General features: G+C 33.3%; 2 protein-coding genes across 2 annotated transcripts; one reads left to right on the top strand and one right to left on the bottom strand.

Annotated features, from left to right (window-relative positions):
- Positions 1-8,550, bottom strand: LOC108912175 (zinc finger protein 708-like). Its single transcript, XM_018717354.1, has 6 exons — positions 7,847-8,550; positions 4,290-4,700; positions 3,943-4,218; positions 1,003-1,278; positions 499-728; positions 1-350 (listed from the first exon to the last, which is right to left on the bottom strand). The coding sequence occupies exons 1-6, from the start codon at positions 8,376-8,378 to the stop codon at positions 114-116; spliced, it is 1,962 nt and encodes a 653-aa protein (XP_018572870.1). The 5' UTR covers positions 8,379-8,550; the 3' UTR covers positions 1-113.
- Positions 8,551-9,411: 861 nt separating this feature from the next.
- On the top strand, positions 9,412-11,465 carry LOC108912150 (tRNA-splicing ligase RtcB homolog). The gene has a single exon (XM_018717321.2). The coding sequence runs from the start codon at positions 9,541-9,543 to the stop codon at positions 11,059-11,061; it is 1,521 nt and encodes a 506-aa protein (XP_018572837.1). The 5' UTR covers positions 9,412-9,540; the 3' UTR covers positions 11,062-11,465.
- Positions 11,466-16,535: the final 5,070 nt, after the last annotated feature.

A 16,535-nucleotide genomic window follows, 5' to 3' on the forward strand; every position in this document is an offset into this window, starting at 1 on the left:
TATAAACAAATATAATTTAATAATAAGTAGGAATCTGAATTAATTACATTATCCGCCCGATAATAATCTACACCTTAAAGAGCGAACTAGGAACTGGCAAACGATGATGTACTTTAATTCTCGTCTAATTCCTTCTTAATTTCTATCTCATCTTCGATTTCTGACTTTAAAGCAGAATTCTCATTTTCCTCTTTGTCGACTGTTTTCCCCTTTTTGGACTTTGGGTTCCCATCGTTTTTTCCTTTTTTGTGTTGTTTTAAATGAACCCTGTATTTTTGTACTACCATGAACTTTTCGTTGCACTGTTTACACTGATACGGCGGTTCGCCTTGGTGCATTTTTAGATGAATCTGAAATGAAGCAGCAAGGTGAAAAATAATCGTAAAAATTTATACAAGAAATAAACGTAGGGAATCGTAACACCATTTTTAAAAAATAGAAAAATTTTTTTTTCAGGGTACAAACGTTAGTCAGCTTCGAAGTACTGGTTCAAGTTACCTTCAAATAACTGGCAGACGTAAAGCCTCTCTGGCAAACGGTACATCTGTACGGTTTCTCCCCTTTATGGGAGTCCAGATGCCGACTCAACGAGCTAGACTGACTGAAACCTTTTTTGCACACGGAGCAGATGTACGGTTTCTCTCCCGTGTGTATACGTTCGTGTTTCTTGAGGCTGTTCCCTGCGGTAAATTGTTTGTCGCAGAACCGACATTTAAAGGGCTTCTCTCCTAAATAAAAGAAAATGTAAATACTGTTCTTGAGTATCCTAAATCATGATATTGCATAAAAGTGTCAATTTTCTTAATAGATTTTCATTTGACAAGGAATATGGCTGTAAAATCCTTTATGGTGTACAAATTACATTTTTTTTTTATGACAATGTAGAACTTGATAAAAAAAATCTTAAAAATTATGAAAAAACTATCTGAAGTAATTCTAAGCAGTAGAGTGGCAAAATACCCAAAAAGAAAAAACTATCTCTTCATATACTCTGATACCTACCTCTATGGTCCATCATGTGGATTTTCAGGGCGTTTTTTATACTGTAACTTCTGTCGCACAAGCTGCAGGCAAAAGGTTTGCTCCCCGTGTGCGTAACCATATGGTACTTTAAATTACAAAGGTAAATAAAACTTTTGTTGCACACGTCACACTTAAACGGCTTTTCCTTGGCATGGGCCAGCAGGTGCTGATTGAGGATAACTATCGTCCTGTATCTCTTCTTGCAAATGTTACATTCGTATGGCCGTTCTCCCGTGTGGGATCGAATATGATCCTCTAAAAATAAAGTGACATCATTGCCTGTCCCTAAATATAAGAGTGTTAATGAACTTGTTAAAAATTTAAAGGGGGGAAAAGGGAGCAAAAACTGAGTTAACTGATGTCACAAACTTGTATCGGAAGTTTAAGGTTTTGCGGCGAGTAATTACAAAAAATTCTGTAACACCTTTTACGAGTTTGTAGGTTTCTTATGAAGTCAGACTGTATTCGAAAGTCAGTTTGTAATACATTGTTGTAGTGATTGCTGTGCTATTTTTCGAGAGTACATTTAATAGCAGTATTTCCAAGTTTTCTTTTTAAAATAGCACATTTATTTAGCACTCACGAATATTATGATATGCTCATAATTTATGGCGAAGCAAACGAAAATGTCCACATAGCTTGTCAAGTGTACCATGCAAGATATCCTGAACGACGTTCCTCCACACCACAAACATTTGTTGCTGTAGGGCAAAGAGTTTTGAACACCGGTGAAGTACAACCGTGTTGAGGTCGCGACGGTGGCCCTGGGCGACCACTAAGAATTTTACATGCTGGGATGATTTTAGATCTCATCGAAGATGATCTGCATCGCAGCACCAGAAATATCGCACAGCAAGTAAATATTTCGCATCCTGTTGTGTGGCGAACATTACGAGAAGCTTAGTTGTACCCATTTCATATTCACTTACTCCTGAGGATTTTCCACCACGTCGAGGTTTTTGCGAATGGTTGCTTCAAGAACATGCAAGAAATCCTCAACTTACAGCGCAAATACTTGTTACAGTCAGTCGAAATGGTGTAAGTAACGACCACAACACTCACCACTGGACTATCGAAAATCCACACGAAATACGTCGCGCTGCTTTTCAGCAACAGTTTTCAGTTAATTTGTAGGCTGGTATCAATGACACTTTAATAGAACCTTTTGTATTGCCTAGACACTTAGACGGTGCTTCTATCTAGATTGTTTGCAAAATCAATAAATCATAATATTCAATCACCTAAAAACTTATTTTAACTTTCACATTCACAAAAATAAATTTATTAGACAAAATAATACGGAAAATAATAAAAATAAAAAAAAGTATCGTTTGTTAAATTGACATATCGCGGTTGATTTTAATTGTACAAACTTCTACCAGGCACCATTTTAAAGGTCTTGAAACCAGCTTTCATTTGAATATGGCATTACATATACTTAAATTAACTCAGAAAAAAGTTATGACGAAAATCGTCAAAAAAGGGCAAAAATTGGCCAAAAATCCAAAAAATAGCCAACTTTGATCCAATGTATCTCGGTTTCTATTAGTCGTAGGTACTTCTATAAAGGCTTATTTTAAAGGAAAAAAGATTAACTTTTTTTTCTGTGAAGCAATGTTTATACCTAACTCCTCTCAGAAAAAAGTTGTGGGCCAAAAACCAAAAAGAAAAAAAAAAACGCATTTTTTCGTTTTTTTTTACTCGTTTTTTGGGCATATTTTTGTTAAAAATAAATTTTTTTGACTTCAGAACGTCTCATTTCGATTGGAAATTCAATTTGCTACAATTTTTCTGTTGAAAACTATAGTGAAAAAATGCATAGTTTTCGAGTAAAACACAAAAAACTGAAAATACCACCTTTTTACTTTGATCTCAAAAACGCACCCCTTTAAAAGGTAGCACTCCACGGTTTTATCATTTTTTAGGGTCGATTGAACATATCAAACAATAAAATTTCTGTTATGTTGTAGTTCCTATCTAAAGTACATAGTCAATAGCCTATTGCGAGAGTTTTTGGACGTGCCATTAAATGTTTGGCAAAATATGTGGTTACTGCATGACGGCGCCCCCAACCACTTTTTTCGGAGTGCGCAACTCTAAACATTACTTTTCCCGATCGTTGGATAGGCTGCGGCAGTCTAGTTAGATGGCCCCCGCGGTCCCCAGACCTCACCCCTTTAGACTTCTTTCTGTGGGGATATGTCAAAAGTGTTGTGTATTCCATGAAAGTTTGTGACATCGGCCAACTGCGACATCATATTGCTGAATCTTGTAAAACGATTCGAGAGAACATGGCAATGTTGCAACGTATGCGAGCGAATTGGATACGTTATGCTCAAGCTTGTGTGCAAGCAAATGGTGGGTACATCGAATATCTTCTACGAAAATCAGCAGTTCTCAAAAGGTGGCTCCTTGCAATGTTGAGGCAAACCAGATTTTAAAATTACATTTTACTCAACACAAAGTGTATTTACCTCATTATGACATAACGGACATGTCGCAAAAATATTTGACAAAAGTTCCCTGTATACAGAAAGATACTAATTTTTTAAAACCCTTCCATTCATATTAAGAATCATTGTACACATTTGAAGGTAAGTACTGCGTGCGCACCAACAAATTGCAAATTTGCCAAGTCATGTGTCAAGAAAATTATGAAAAAAAAAAACTATATATTTTTTGTGCTGGTGGGAAGAAACATACCCCCTTGTACCCCCTATAGCCAGTATTACTAAAGGGCAAAGCCTATCACAATCAAAAATGGTCGATTAAACTGTAAATGTGTTATGTTCTGCATAAATACCAGAATGAAACATGTGCAAAACAAAAATCGACCCGTTACGGGAAATTTTTATATTTTGAACTGATTATGAGCTATCGAGAAAGAATTTTTTTAAATTGACAGGGTATGGACCTTACCTAGTGCACTATTTTTCGTGAACCCCTTCTCGCAAATTGTACAATTGTAGGGCTTTTTATTGGTGTGAAGATAGCCATGATCCTTCAGGCTGCCAGCAGTGCCAAACGATTTATTGCAAACGTCGCACTTAAATGGTTTTTCACCAGTATGTGTGCGCATGTGAGACCTCAGTTTGCTCGGGACAGGAAAATGCTTTGTACAAATCGTGCACCTAAACACGGTTTTTTCCTTGCCTTTCACCATTTCCTTGCAGCGGATCATATTGTCCTCCAAACCTAAAAAAAATATAAAGGCGTAAACAGATTACGATTTATACAAATATCACGCAGTACGTCTGAAAACAAACCTAGTTTGTCAGGCTCGAAAGTTCCATGCATGCCCAACATATGGGCAGACAGCTCCGAATCATCAGCAAACTTAATTTTACATAGACGACAGGATATACTATTCGAATTCTCATGGGTTTTAACATGAATATCGTATGCCTCCTTTTCTCCGAACCTCCTAGAACACTTCTTGCCGTTATCATCTGTGTATTCGCATTCAAAACTGGACGGATCTTGTTTATCTACAGGTATGGTCGTTCTGCAATTCTCCAGGTACTTATCGCTGATATCAGTCGGTAAAACTACTGTGGCAAGAGGGTCTTCCGCTCCAAAAATATCGTGATGAACGCCCTCGCTCAAATGGTTTTCGATGTGGAGTTTTAGGAATTCTTCGTTGCAGAAGCATTTCTGGCAAATGTCGCATTTGAAATCTAAAAAGTGGATTTAGTGGATAGTCAACAAATACGAATATTTGTATTCGCAAGACTGTACCAGCCTTGTTTGTCAGTATTCACAAACTTATTTCTATATTTTTATTGTGTTGTCAATATTAAATGAAATTAAGATAGAAAAACCATGAAAATGTTTTCCATGAATTGAAAAATAAAAAAAATCTCATTTTACAGTTTGGTAAAATAGTGAAAATAACATTTCTTTTTTGTTCCTGTTGGATATTTTACATGGACCTGTAGGAAAAAAAAGTAATTTACGTAATCGTCGAGAATTACGTAAATTTCTACAAATCGATTTAACATCCAGAACGGAACAAAAGAAAAAAATTGTAAGGAGCTTTAGCACAAAAATGAGTATATTGGTGTACAAACTTTGGCCAGTGATTACATGTCTAAACTTTAGAGCCAAATTTGTTGCATTGAACATTTTAACACCTTGTGTTTATATGTATTCTACATTGTTGTATCAATAATAACTACTGTTATACCCCTTGTAAGAATAATTTGACACAATTATATCGATATAATGGATAGGATTAACTATTATTGTATCAAGTTCTACAATATCTCGTCTATTCACATTTTCCACTGTTGTAACACTGCTGTTTCTAACTAGGGCAGCTTTCTGCAGTATACAGGAAGGAATATTTTAATCATAATTTTAACGAGATAATTGTGACTTGACAGATGGAATAGCTTCTTTTATTGTTTTTTTATTAGCAAAAGAAACATTTTTTTCTTTAATTTTAATATGAATTCAGTAAGAAATTGTGAAAGCCCGGTCCTCAAATAAAAAACGAAATATTGAATGAAAAAAAAGGGTAAAAATACACGAAACTGTTATTTATTTTCTTACAAACAAAAAAATTCAGAAACCCGGACTTTGTGTTAAAAGCAGTTTTTAATAAATAAAAAATTAAATAAATTCCACCAGTTTTTTTCTATTTTTTATAAAAATAAACAATAAATAATTGATGCCATTCCATGTTTCGGCGGTCAAAGGACTTTTCGTCTCAGAATCTCACCCTCTTTCTACCCCTATATGACTGACAACTATTTTTGGGACACCCTATATACTTTACACACCGCATTTTAGCAATTCTTTAACTACTAAGGTAATTTGCAAAAGGAATTGTGGTAAAAAACTCCTTAGACATACCTCTGAATTTAAGATTAGAAATTGTCCCTATTTCTGATCGATAGTCGGTTAATCGGAAAAATATTCAGTGCCACTGAGGTCATCGAAGTTCTATTGTATTTAATTTTACATTTACCATTTAACAAATTCAGTCGTCGTGAGAGAAGTTATGGAACAATATAATGCAGTACCAGAAGCAAACATAAACAGTTTACCCGGTATTAACAAACGTCATCGGTCGGTGGTCGAACGGTTTGAGGTGTCAATACTTGAATCCACTGTTGCAAGTTTATTCCCGCAGCTGTAAGACCGTATAACAACTATATTTGTAGAGACATCCTCTCTATGGGTATGGTAGTTTGGAGAAACGTTGACTTGGGTCAATGTGAGAGATTGATACTGGTTGGCGTTTGACCACCCCAATAATTAATGAGTATTTCCAGGTTTCCCTCATTCCTGCACTGAATGGTGGTTAGGGCTTAGCAACGTAAGTCGTTCCTGGGCGCAAATACGGCCTTCTGAATAATAATAATATGCCGCCCCCTCTCCCGCACAGGTCTCCGACTTCTGAGTTAATCCTTGTAATTAGTATGAGGGGTAGAGATATTATTATTATCGTCAGAGGAAAATCTAACAATTTTCTTTAAACTGTTGGTAAAATAAAGCAGCAAATTTGACAGACTATTTAATATAGGAAAAATATGCATTTTATTACAAGAAAAATGTACAAAAATATAGTACAAAAAAAATTTTAGTTTTTATTTGTTTAAACCTAGTCTCCGTTTAATCGTCCACAATCTTGTATTTTCCTCTGGAGCAATATCAACTCTAAATTCTTGATTTCTAATTCTTTTTTATAAATTTCTTCCCTGTGCTTTCTATCCATTTCAAAAAGATGTTCCTTTTGCTGCAACTCGAGCCTATACATGTGATTGCTTCTTTTTTCTTCTTCCATGAGAAATTTTACCTTTAATTTATTAATTTCGCTACACGAAATTACTTCTTCATTTTCGATTTTTTTCATTTTACAAGGAGGTCCGTCCTGATCTACAAGATTTCTTTTATGAGAAGAGACAGACGTTTCAGGTTTCTCCGAACCATCTTCAAATACCTCAGAAATCCTATTAAAAAAACAAAATATTTTACAATAATTTAAATTTTACAAAAACAAGCTTTTGCTTTGCAAAAATTTATATTTGCACTATTTACACTAACCTGCTGACTAAAAGAGGATCCCCTGTGATATCTTTTTCATCTTCAGAGGACAGAGATACACATTTGCTATTTTCTTCTACAGACTCATCAATGCAGAATTTTTTACCCTAAAAATTAATATTACAATGCTTCCGATTCTATTTTCAACATATTTCTGACAATTTTAACTTACATCTTCGAGAACTTGTTGAATATCAATCCCAAGGATGTCAAAGTCGCTGGTACACAGTTTCACAAACATATAATCTATCTCGTGTGGTTCCGGAAGTTTCTTATACTTGTAAAACCTTTCTATGTGCGTCTTAGCCTGATTCTTCAAATGGAAGTAAGTTCTAGCCAACTTTTCTGTGTTCCTATCATAGTCATGTTCAGCAAACATGGCGACCATCTTCAACCAGCCGTTTTTCAAGTGATTTTTAATTTGTTCCAACTTGGAATACTTTTTATTCAGCCCCAGTTCTTCAACGAACTGAAGTAACATTAATTTTTCTTCATTGTTCAAAGGCAAATTTGGGTTATTCTTGAATCTTCGCTTTAAAGTAAAGGTTTTTTTATTTTTATTTATAATAGATACAATAATATATTTACCTTGGGCACCACTGGTCTCTGAACACTCACTGAAATTAACAAAAAAAAATTGTTTATCAAAAAGTTGCAAGTGAGACTGTTTGTCAAACTTGAAAACACGCAAATTTGCAAAATGGTTAACGGAAAAATAAATTTATAGAGCTTTTCCAATTCAATAGTCATAAAAAAATTCATTTCTAATTACCTTTTGGTGTACTATCTTCAATAACATTTTTCACTAAATTGGGATCAACAAAAGTGCCGTTCTTTTTCATGACGTTTTTAAAATAGTCTTCACCATGATGCGTCCTTTCGTGAACTCTCAGATATGAATCATCTGAAAAAGACCTAAAACACAATTTACACTTGAAAGGTTTCTCTTTTGTGTGAACTCGATAATGTTTATGCAAATCTTCTTCAGTAAAGCAGTCTCTGCGACATACTTCACATTGATAACTATTCTTTTCTTCTGTGTGGGTCAAGATGTGACTGTTCAATTCAGTAACAAAACTAAAAGTTTTCTTACAAATATTGCATTGATGTAATCGTTTAACTAAATGCATTTTCATGTGCACTTTAAGTAGGGTATCTGTAGTTGTTCGGTGACCACATATACCACATTTATAAGGCGTTTCATTTGTTGATTGTAAACCTTCTTCTTTTATATTTATTTTATCTTCAATTATATCATCCTCATCTATTTGTTCAGATTTAATCGTTACATTCTCTATTTCCATTTTTCTGTCTTGTTTATTTACAGCTTTTAAGTTTAACAAAAAGAATAGGTAATTTACAGTCTTTTACACACCATTATTAATGGTAATAATATTTCTTTTATAAAGTAAAAGAAAATAGATTTAATATAAATAAATATATTTATATTTTTGGGGATTACCACAAAACAAACACACGAATACACAACACACACAAGTACAAGTTGGTGTCACAAGTCACAAGTCTCACAAGTGTCACATCACAAGTCACAACACAGTAACACACAACAACGTACGATCGAACATTGAACAACAGAATAACCCAACCACAGAAGATAAAACAATTTGTGCCCCAACTACTACTACCACCAATAGCTGTATTTGTTTTACACACTTGATCACTTAGGTTAATTCAGTTTCAGTAGAGTTCTGATCAAGTTCGTTTTTTTTAACAAGTGAACAAACCAAAATATGACCAAAATTAGTTCCCCCCTTTCTGATCTAACCTAGCCTACTATCGTGGTTAATATGTGAACAAGGTAACCGAACAAAACATAACCTACCAATAATAATAATCATAAATTTAAATAATAAAAATAAGCCGTTGATAATGGATATGGATTCGTCCGAAAAAGATATGTTGTTTGTAAGTATGTTGGGCACAGTATGGTTGAGAACAACAACAACCTAATTAAACTGAAATTGAACAGACGTCAAAAGTCAAAATTTAAAAAGGAGTAAATGTGTGTTTTTTTTAACCTAAAGTTAGTTCAAATCACGGTCACTTCAAGTTTGGTCAATTTGACCAAACTGAACTAACCAAGTGGTCAAACAAATACAGCTTATTACAGCTAATATTGACTTTTTGAACCGAGTTGAACATATTTCGTCGCAAAAAAACCGCTTTCGACTGGTCATTAAACGCAGTCATAATGAATGTCATTTGATAATTTGTGATATGTGGTTGTATTAGCTGGCTAAATACCCTCTGGGTGAAGGCCAAAAATAAGAAGAAGAAGAAGAAGGTTGTGTTCTCCAAAAAGGGGAAGAAGAAGATAACCTCAATTAATATAGGATTAATAGTTCAGTAATTTGTGTATACGATTGTTATTCTGTAAGAAGCCGCTTTGTCAGAGAAAATAAACCATATTCGTTTTATAAATATATATATAATCAGAATCATACAATGGTTGTGCGTCAATATCAAGAAGAACTTCAGTATCTAGAAAAATTATCCCCATACTGCTGGAGAATAAAAAAGGGCTTTCAACCCAACATGAAAGTGGAAGGTGTTTTTTACGTGAACCAAAGGTTAGAAAAATTGATGTTGGATGAACTAAGAAATGCCTGTAGACCTGGCATGGTTGGTGGCTTTCTTCCAGGTGTCAAACAAATAGCAAATGTAGCTGCCTTACCAGGTATCGTTGGTAGATCTGTAGGTTTACCAGATGTTCATTCAGGATATGGCTTTGCCATTGGAAATATGGCAGCATTCGACATTAACAATCCAGATTCTATTGTATCACCAGGAGGTGTGGGTTTTGATATTAACTGTGGAGTGAGACTGTTGAGAACCAATCTTTTTGAACAAGACGTTTTGCCGATTAAAGAACAGCTAGCACAAAGTTTATTTGATCATATTCCAGTTGGGGTAGGATCAAAAGGAATCATTCCAATGAATGCAAAAGACTTAGAAGAAGCTTTGGAAATGGGTATGGACTGGTCACTTCGAGAGGGTTACATTTGGGCAGAAGATAAAGAGCACTGTGAAGAATATGGTAGAATGCTAAATGCAGATCCAGCAAAAGTTAGCATGAGAGCAAAGAAAAGAGGATTACCTCAGTTAGGAACATTGGGAGCCGGGAATCATTATGCTGAAATTCAAGTAGTGGAGGAGATTTACGATAAGTGGGCTGCTTGTAAGATGGGTATCGAAGAAATAGGACAGGTATGTGTAATGATCCATTCAGGAAGTAGAGGATTCGGTCATCAAGTGGCTACAGATGCTTTAGTCCAAATGGAAAAGGCTATGAAACGAGACAACATTGAAACAAACGACAGGCAATTAGCTTGTGCCAGAATTAATTCTGTCGAAGGACAGGACTATTTAAAATCTATGGCAGCTGCTGCGAACTTTGCTTGGGTGAACAGAAGCTCGATGACGTTTTTAAGTAGACAAGCCTTTGCCAAACAATTTCATATGTCACCAGACGACCTAGACATGCACGTGATATATGACGTTTCCCACAACATAGCCAAAGTCGAAGAACATATCGTAGATGGTAAACCAACAACCCTCTTAGTTCATAGAAAGGGATCGACTAGGGCATTTCCCCCACACCATCCCCTTATTCCTGTGGATTATCAACTTACGGGACAGCCTGTCTTAATTGGCGGTACAATGGGGACTTGTAGTTATGTTTTAACGGGAACGGAACAGGGTATGCTGGAAACATTCGGATCTACTTGTCACGGAGCCGGCAGGGCCCTATCCAGAGCCAAGTCTAGGCGCAATTTAGATTATACGGATGTTTTAAGGAAATTAGAATACATGGGAATTTCGATACGTGTAGCGTCACCTAAATTAGTAATGGAGGAGGCACCAGAATCTTACAAAAATGTTACTGATGTAGTTGATACGTGTCATGCTGCTGGAATTTCTAAGAAATGTATTAAACTGCGTCCTATTGCCGTTATAAAAGGATAAATCAGACTGATATGAAAATTAAATTTATTTAAAATTAAACTATTTTTGTAATTTCAACTGCATGCTTATTAAAATTCATCTATTATTGTATTAATATTATTTTTTGTGTTTTGTGTCTGAAGACAGATTCACAGTTATTTCTTCCATTTATTATTTATTTACCAGTCTTAGTCTAAACTTGCAATTATGAAAAATTATAACTGTATATATTTGTAAGTTTATACTTATGTCATTTTTATGTTAAACACATTAAAGCTGTGTGAGAGTGCGATTTCAGTTTTATTTTATTACAAGGATCCAAAAATTTCACTTGCGGCCCAAGTTCCATGCTAAATTATCATAATCCTATGTATTGTAACTTTATGCAAATGTTATTTTTATTTTAAATATATTAAAGCTGTATTAGGATGAAATTTTGGTCTTATTTTATTATGAAGTTTGAAAAATTTCACTGTGTGTGTGTGATTCTATAAATAACAGCGTGGGCATAGCCAAAGGGAACAGGAGGGACCACCTTAATCTTTGAAAAAGTTCTCTGAGAATTCGAGATGGCTAATGATATAAAATAACTTTTTTTAGTTACACCAGTACGTGTAAATAAAGTTAAATTAATATTTTTCTACAAACCTCTATTATACAGGGTGTTTTTAAATGAAGTAGCAAAAATGGTACCAGTGAATGTAGAGCCAAAAATAAGAGGATTGAAGTAAAAATACCTTATATGAAAGTTGCACCCCTGAGGCGATATACCCTCTTGAAGGAGGGGATTGATTCACATTTTAATATTTTTCTTTAACATTGGGAATGCTAGAGACACGAAACTTGATATGAACATCCTACTAATGAAGGGACAACTTTTCAATATTTGTTTGATCATTGGTGTATTTTACAAAGTAGTGAGTCAACCCCATTGCAATAACTTATTAGAAATTTTTTATATGAAGCAAATTATTTATTTAAAAATATTTATTGGGAAGACTGATTTATTACGCAACTTTTTTACCTCTTGTAATTTTTCGATAAAACCGATAGTTTTCTAGTAAAAAAATTAGATGAGTCATCGTTCACTAAAGGGGTAATTGCGAAAATTTGTTAAAATAAAGTAGGCGGATGTCATAATAAATTAAATGTTATTTAACATATTAACAAATTGACACTTTCTGTCAACCAATAATTAGTACCGATTGATTAATTTATTATCAGAATAATTATGGCAAATATTTATACCAATGACGAATATGTCCAATGACATGCTCCAAGTGTTTTTGGAATCCAGAAAAAATAGTAACCCTGCAGTAAGATTATACCATCAAAGATATCCAAACCGACCGATTCCTCATAGACAAACATTGGCCTCGTTGGAAAGAAGGCTTCGCGAAACTGGTAAAATTCAGCCCAATCGTGAGGGTGTGGGAAGAAGGCGTAATGTCCGAACTATTGAAACTGAGGAAGCTATACTGGAACATCTAGAAGAAGACTCTAATTTTTTCAGGAAGATTTAAAAAAAAGCAGTGTGAATACATAACCATCACAATTTCCTACATTTTTTTTCAATATCCCCTATATTATCCAAATGTGGTTATTTCATAAATTACACATGCTGCCATACAATTTGTACCAAATACAGAACATCTTTATAATTTTAGGAAAAACTTTACTATACTGGGCGTAACGTAAAGGTTGAGAATAAATTAAACGGTGGATTTTTTGGTTTAAAAAATAAATTTTTCTCATATGAAGTTATGCTCTACGGGTTTTCTTTTTCAAACTCAAGTTTCAAAAAATTTAGTTTTTTTCTCCAATAACTTTCGAACATTACAAGATAATGGAACGAAATTATAATAATATGATAATCCCCTAGTAACAGAAAAAAGATTGACTTTATGTTACTCAGAGGCGTGCATATGGATTGTACCGTAAGGTTTTTCGAAGAAAATTGTGGTAACACCACTGGGTGAAAACATCTTTTTATGATCTACTTTTTATTTTAAACAAAATTACCCTCTTGCGTTTTATTTCTAGCTCTTGTAATTTTTCCGTAAACAAAACACTGCTAACATACCCACTAAACACGAAACGTAAATGAAACGTTACAAATGAGCTGTTTTACTACACATTTGAAACAATAACTAGAAACGTTGCTGTTTCATTACAGAAATGTAGCACTTGAAAACTTACTTAGTGAAACATAGCCGAAACATTCCAATTGAAGAGAGTTTGAAACATTACTCGAAACATTCCCTTTCGATCTCGGAAACGTAACAACGACAAACAAACAACCCTTTGCTTTTGTTTATCTTATGGAACTTCCATTAGGCATTACTTAAATTTTGCTCTCAAACCCCATCATTATAGCAAGCGTTAGTTCATTTGCCTTTTTATATGTACAACCAGACATAAATAGAAAAAAAATGTGGTAGCATAATTGCACATACTTCTATCCTTCTATTGGATAGAAGTATGTGCATAATTGTAACACAAGTCTAGAAAAAATGTATGTTCGTGACTTGCGTAGACTGCGCGTAACAGCCCGAGTTTATTTGTTTTGTTTCCCGTGTGTCGTTACTGTCGTTTCAATTCGTATTATGTTAGGTTAGGTTTGCGGTTTGCCAGTTTGCTTGGTTTCGTTGTTCTTCATCTTTACTTTGAGGCTATTTTATGTGATAATTTGTAGTGTGTGCAGTAGTGGTTATTGTAAGGTACATATAAAATAATAAATATTGATGCAAAATGTTTAAAACGATATGTAGAGATTTCCAATTTTGCGTCACGTCTATCTAAATATAGTCATACCCACTACCAGAGACAAGGGTTGTCTCTGCCACTACCTATTACAGACAAGAGGACAAGGGACAAGAACTAAGAAAATGGAACAACAACTATACGTTTCGATATAATTTGAAGGGCAACTACTTAGTCAGTGAGAACTATTTGAAATATGGATGAATCAAGTGAAATAAGACGTCATTTATTTTATATTCTGTACAAATTTTTATATTTGTTTATATGTTTCTAGGCATGCTTAAATAAAAGAGTTTAGGTATACCTACAGATATTTACTTTGTCAAGATATCATTTTGTATCCTTATTTCTGCTGAATAATTTATTACTATTAAAAGGATAGATGTAATATTAACCATGCCTAGAAGAAATTATAACTTTATATTATTTTTCAGTAATGTTATTTGTTTTTCATGTACCTACCATTTCAATCATAATCATAACTAACTTTTTATAATTATCAGTTCGTCATTGTTACCATATTCATGATGGTCTCAACATTAGAAAATTTCCATTTCAGAAGCGTATTTGAACAATATAAAATGAGTAGCTTTTTTTAAATGCTTCTGATATTGTTTTGTGACATTTTTATTTGTACAATGAATGGCAAAATTCGTAATCCACATTAGAAACTTTTTTCAGTGGCTTCTCAAAAAGAAAGAAATTCTTGGTAAAAGTTGCCGCATCCCCAAACTAGAAGAGCATATTTATTTTTTTTAATATACAATGTAACTTTTTTTAGTTCGAATTAAGTCATTCACAATACAAATAAAAATATCACTAAAGAGTATTACAGATATTTTAAAAAATACTCACATTATTTATACTATTTTAAAAACGCGTTTGAAATGAAAATTATCTAAAGTTGAGGGCATTATGAGAACAATATGGTAATAAAATTATTATGTTACTCAAACATTTCTGAAAATATACTGAAACGTAAAAGAAAAATATCGAGGGCATAAATGGAACATAAAAAGAATGTTACTGAAACGAATTTTTTGAAATGTTTCATTGGAAACGTATTTTGGGGAGGACATCTTGGGCTTCTAGAACGTTACCAGAACGTTGCATGGATTTTTTATGAAACGTTTCAAGAAAAATAGAAATGTTTCTGAAACATGTCAGAAACTGAAAAATGTTTAGTGGGTAGGAAAATAAAAATAACAAAAACATTCTGAAGTAGGCATGTTTTGACTCAGCCACTGAACATGGTCAAATAGACATTGAAAAAAGACTTTTGCATTGAAAATGATATTAAGAAACTAAATTTTTTGAAATTTTTTAGCGTCCTGTAGCTTGGAAAAGAAAACCCGTAGAGCATAACAAATGACAAATATGACAGCATGGCAAATATTTATTTTTTAAAATAAAAAATTCTTCATTTATTCCCAACCTTTACGTTACACCCTGTATAAAAAAAGGAAAAAATGTTATTACTTTGGTCAAATTATCAGCCTCGAACAAAAACACAAGCAAGCAGCTAATCAATTCTCGAGTGGGTAGTTTTCGAATTGAGTACCTTTTTAATTAATTAATAGAATAATAGTATTGATAGAATTGAACTTAAATTAAAAAATATCACAAATCTACAATTGCACTCTAAATTTTTTTCAAGTGATTTTATTTCAATATAAAATTTAATTACAGACAAAATAAATGAAAGCTTTTATGATTTGACCAATAAATTTCCCATATTTGTTGAAAAAGTAATACAGGGTGTTTCGCATAAGAATCCAAAATATATTGATTTAATGCAACTTACCTTTATACTAATCTGCACAATTGAGAAGTTGGGTTTCAAATTTTGAAAAAAATCAGTACTTAATCAGTTATACTTGAACTTAGAAAAGCCAAATTTGGTATACGGCGCGAGTATAAAAAGAGCATTAATCGACAGTTAGTAAAGTTTAATTGAAGCATGTTAAAGGGTCGATAAGGGATGATGCACCATTAAAATGTGATATAATTTTTTAACCCATTGGTGGACTTAAAAAGTTATTACTTTATTTTATGGGGAATTTAATTCTAAAACTTTTCCTACTCTTGGTAGTTTTCAAAAAACTTTTGTCGTTTTCAACAAAAACACGAATAACAACTAATAATACGTATTGTAGCTTTATTTAAAATCATTGAAAATTCAAAAGTTAGCTATGAATTTAAACGATCAGGAAAAAAGTAATTTAATTTTAGTAAACGTTTGCTGAGTATTTTCAAAATGGCCTGGAAGTTTTCATTTAGCGAATAAGTTGACATGCTATTAGTGTTAGGTTTCTCTGAAAGAAACTACAGAAGAAGTGTTGAAGATATCGAATATCAGTTAGTTTTTTTAAGTTTTACTCGAAAATCTGATGAAAATATCATGATAAAGCAGTGGCATACGATTTTATTTAGAAAAATATGCTACTGATATCCTGTATCTCCGCCACTGGAGCAACTAAATTTTAGGAAAAGACCTCAGACTTTCGACAACGTTTACATACATACATGCGTCCAATTTCAAATTACTTCATTTACAAATTTTTATTTTTTTATTTAAAAAAATTAAAAACATTTTTTTATGTTTAACACCCTGTCTTTTTAACAAAGCGTCATAGATAAAAACTTTATATGAAAGACTCCCCTTAAAATTCACCAAATACATGGTTTCATTTTTGATCACCGTTTGTGAATCATCCTGTATATTTCCTCCT

This window comes from Anoplophora glabripennis, unplaced genomic scaffold (assembly GCF_000390285.2).
Source record: "Anoplophora glabripennis isolate ALB-LARVAE unplaced genomic scaffold, Agla_2.0 scaffold514, whole genome shotgun sequence".
In the NCBI taxonomy this organism is placed as follows: Eukaryota; Metazoa; Arthropoda; class Insecta; order Coleoptera; family Cerambycidae; genus Anoplophora; species Anoplophora glabripennis.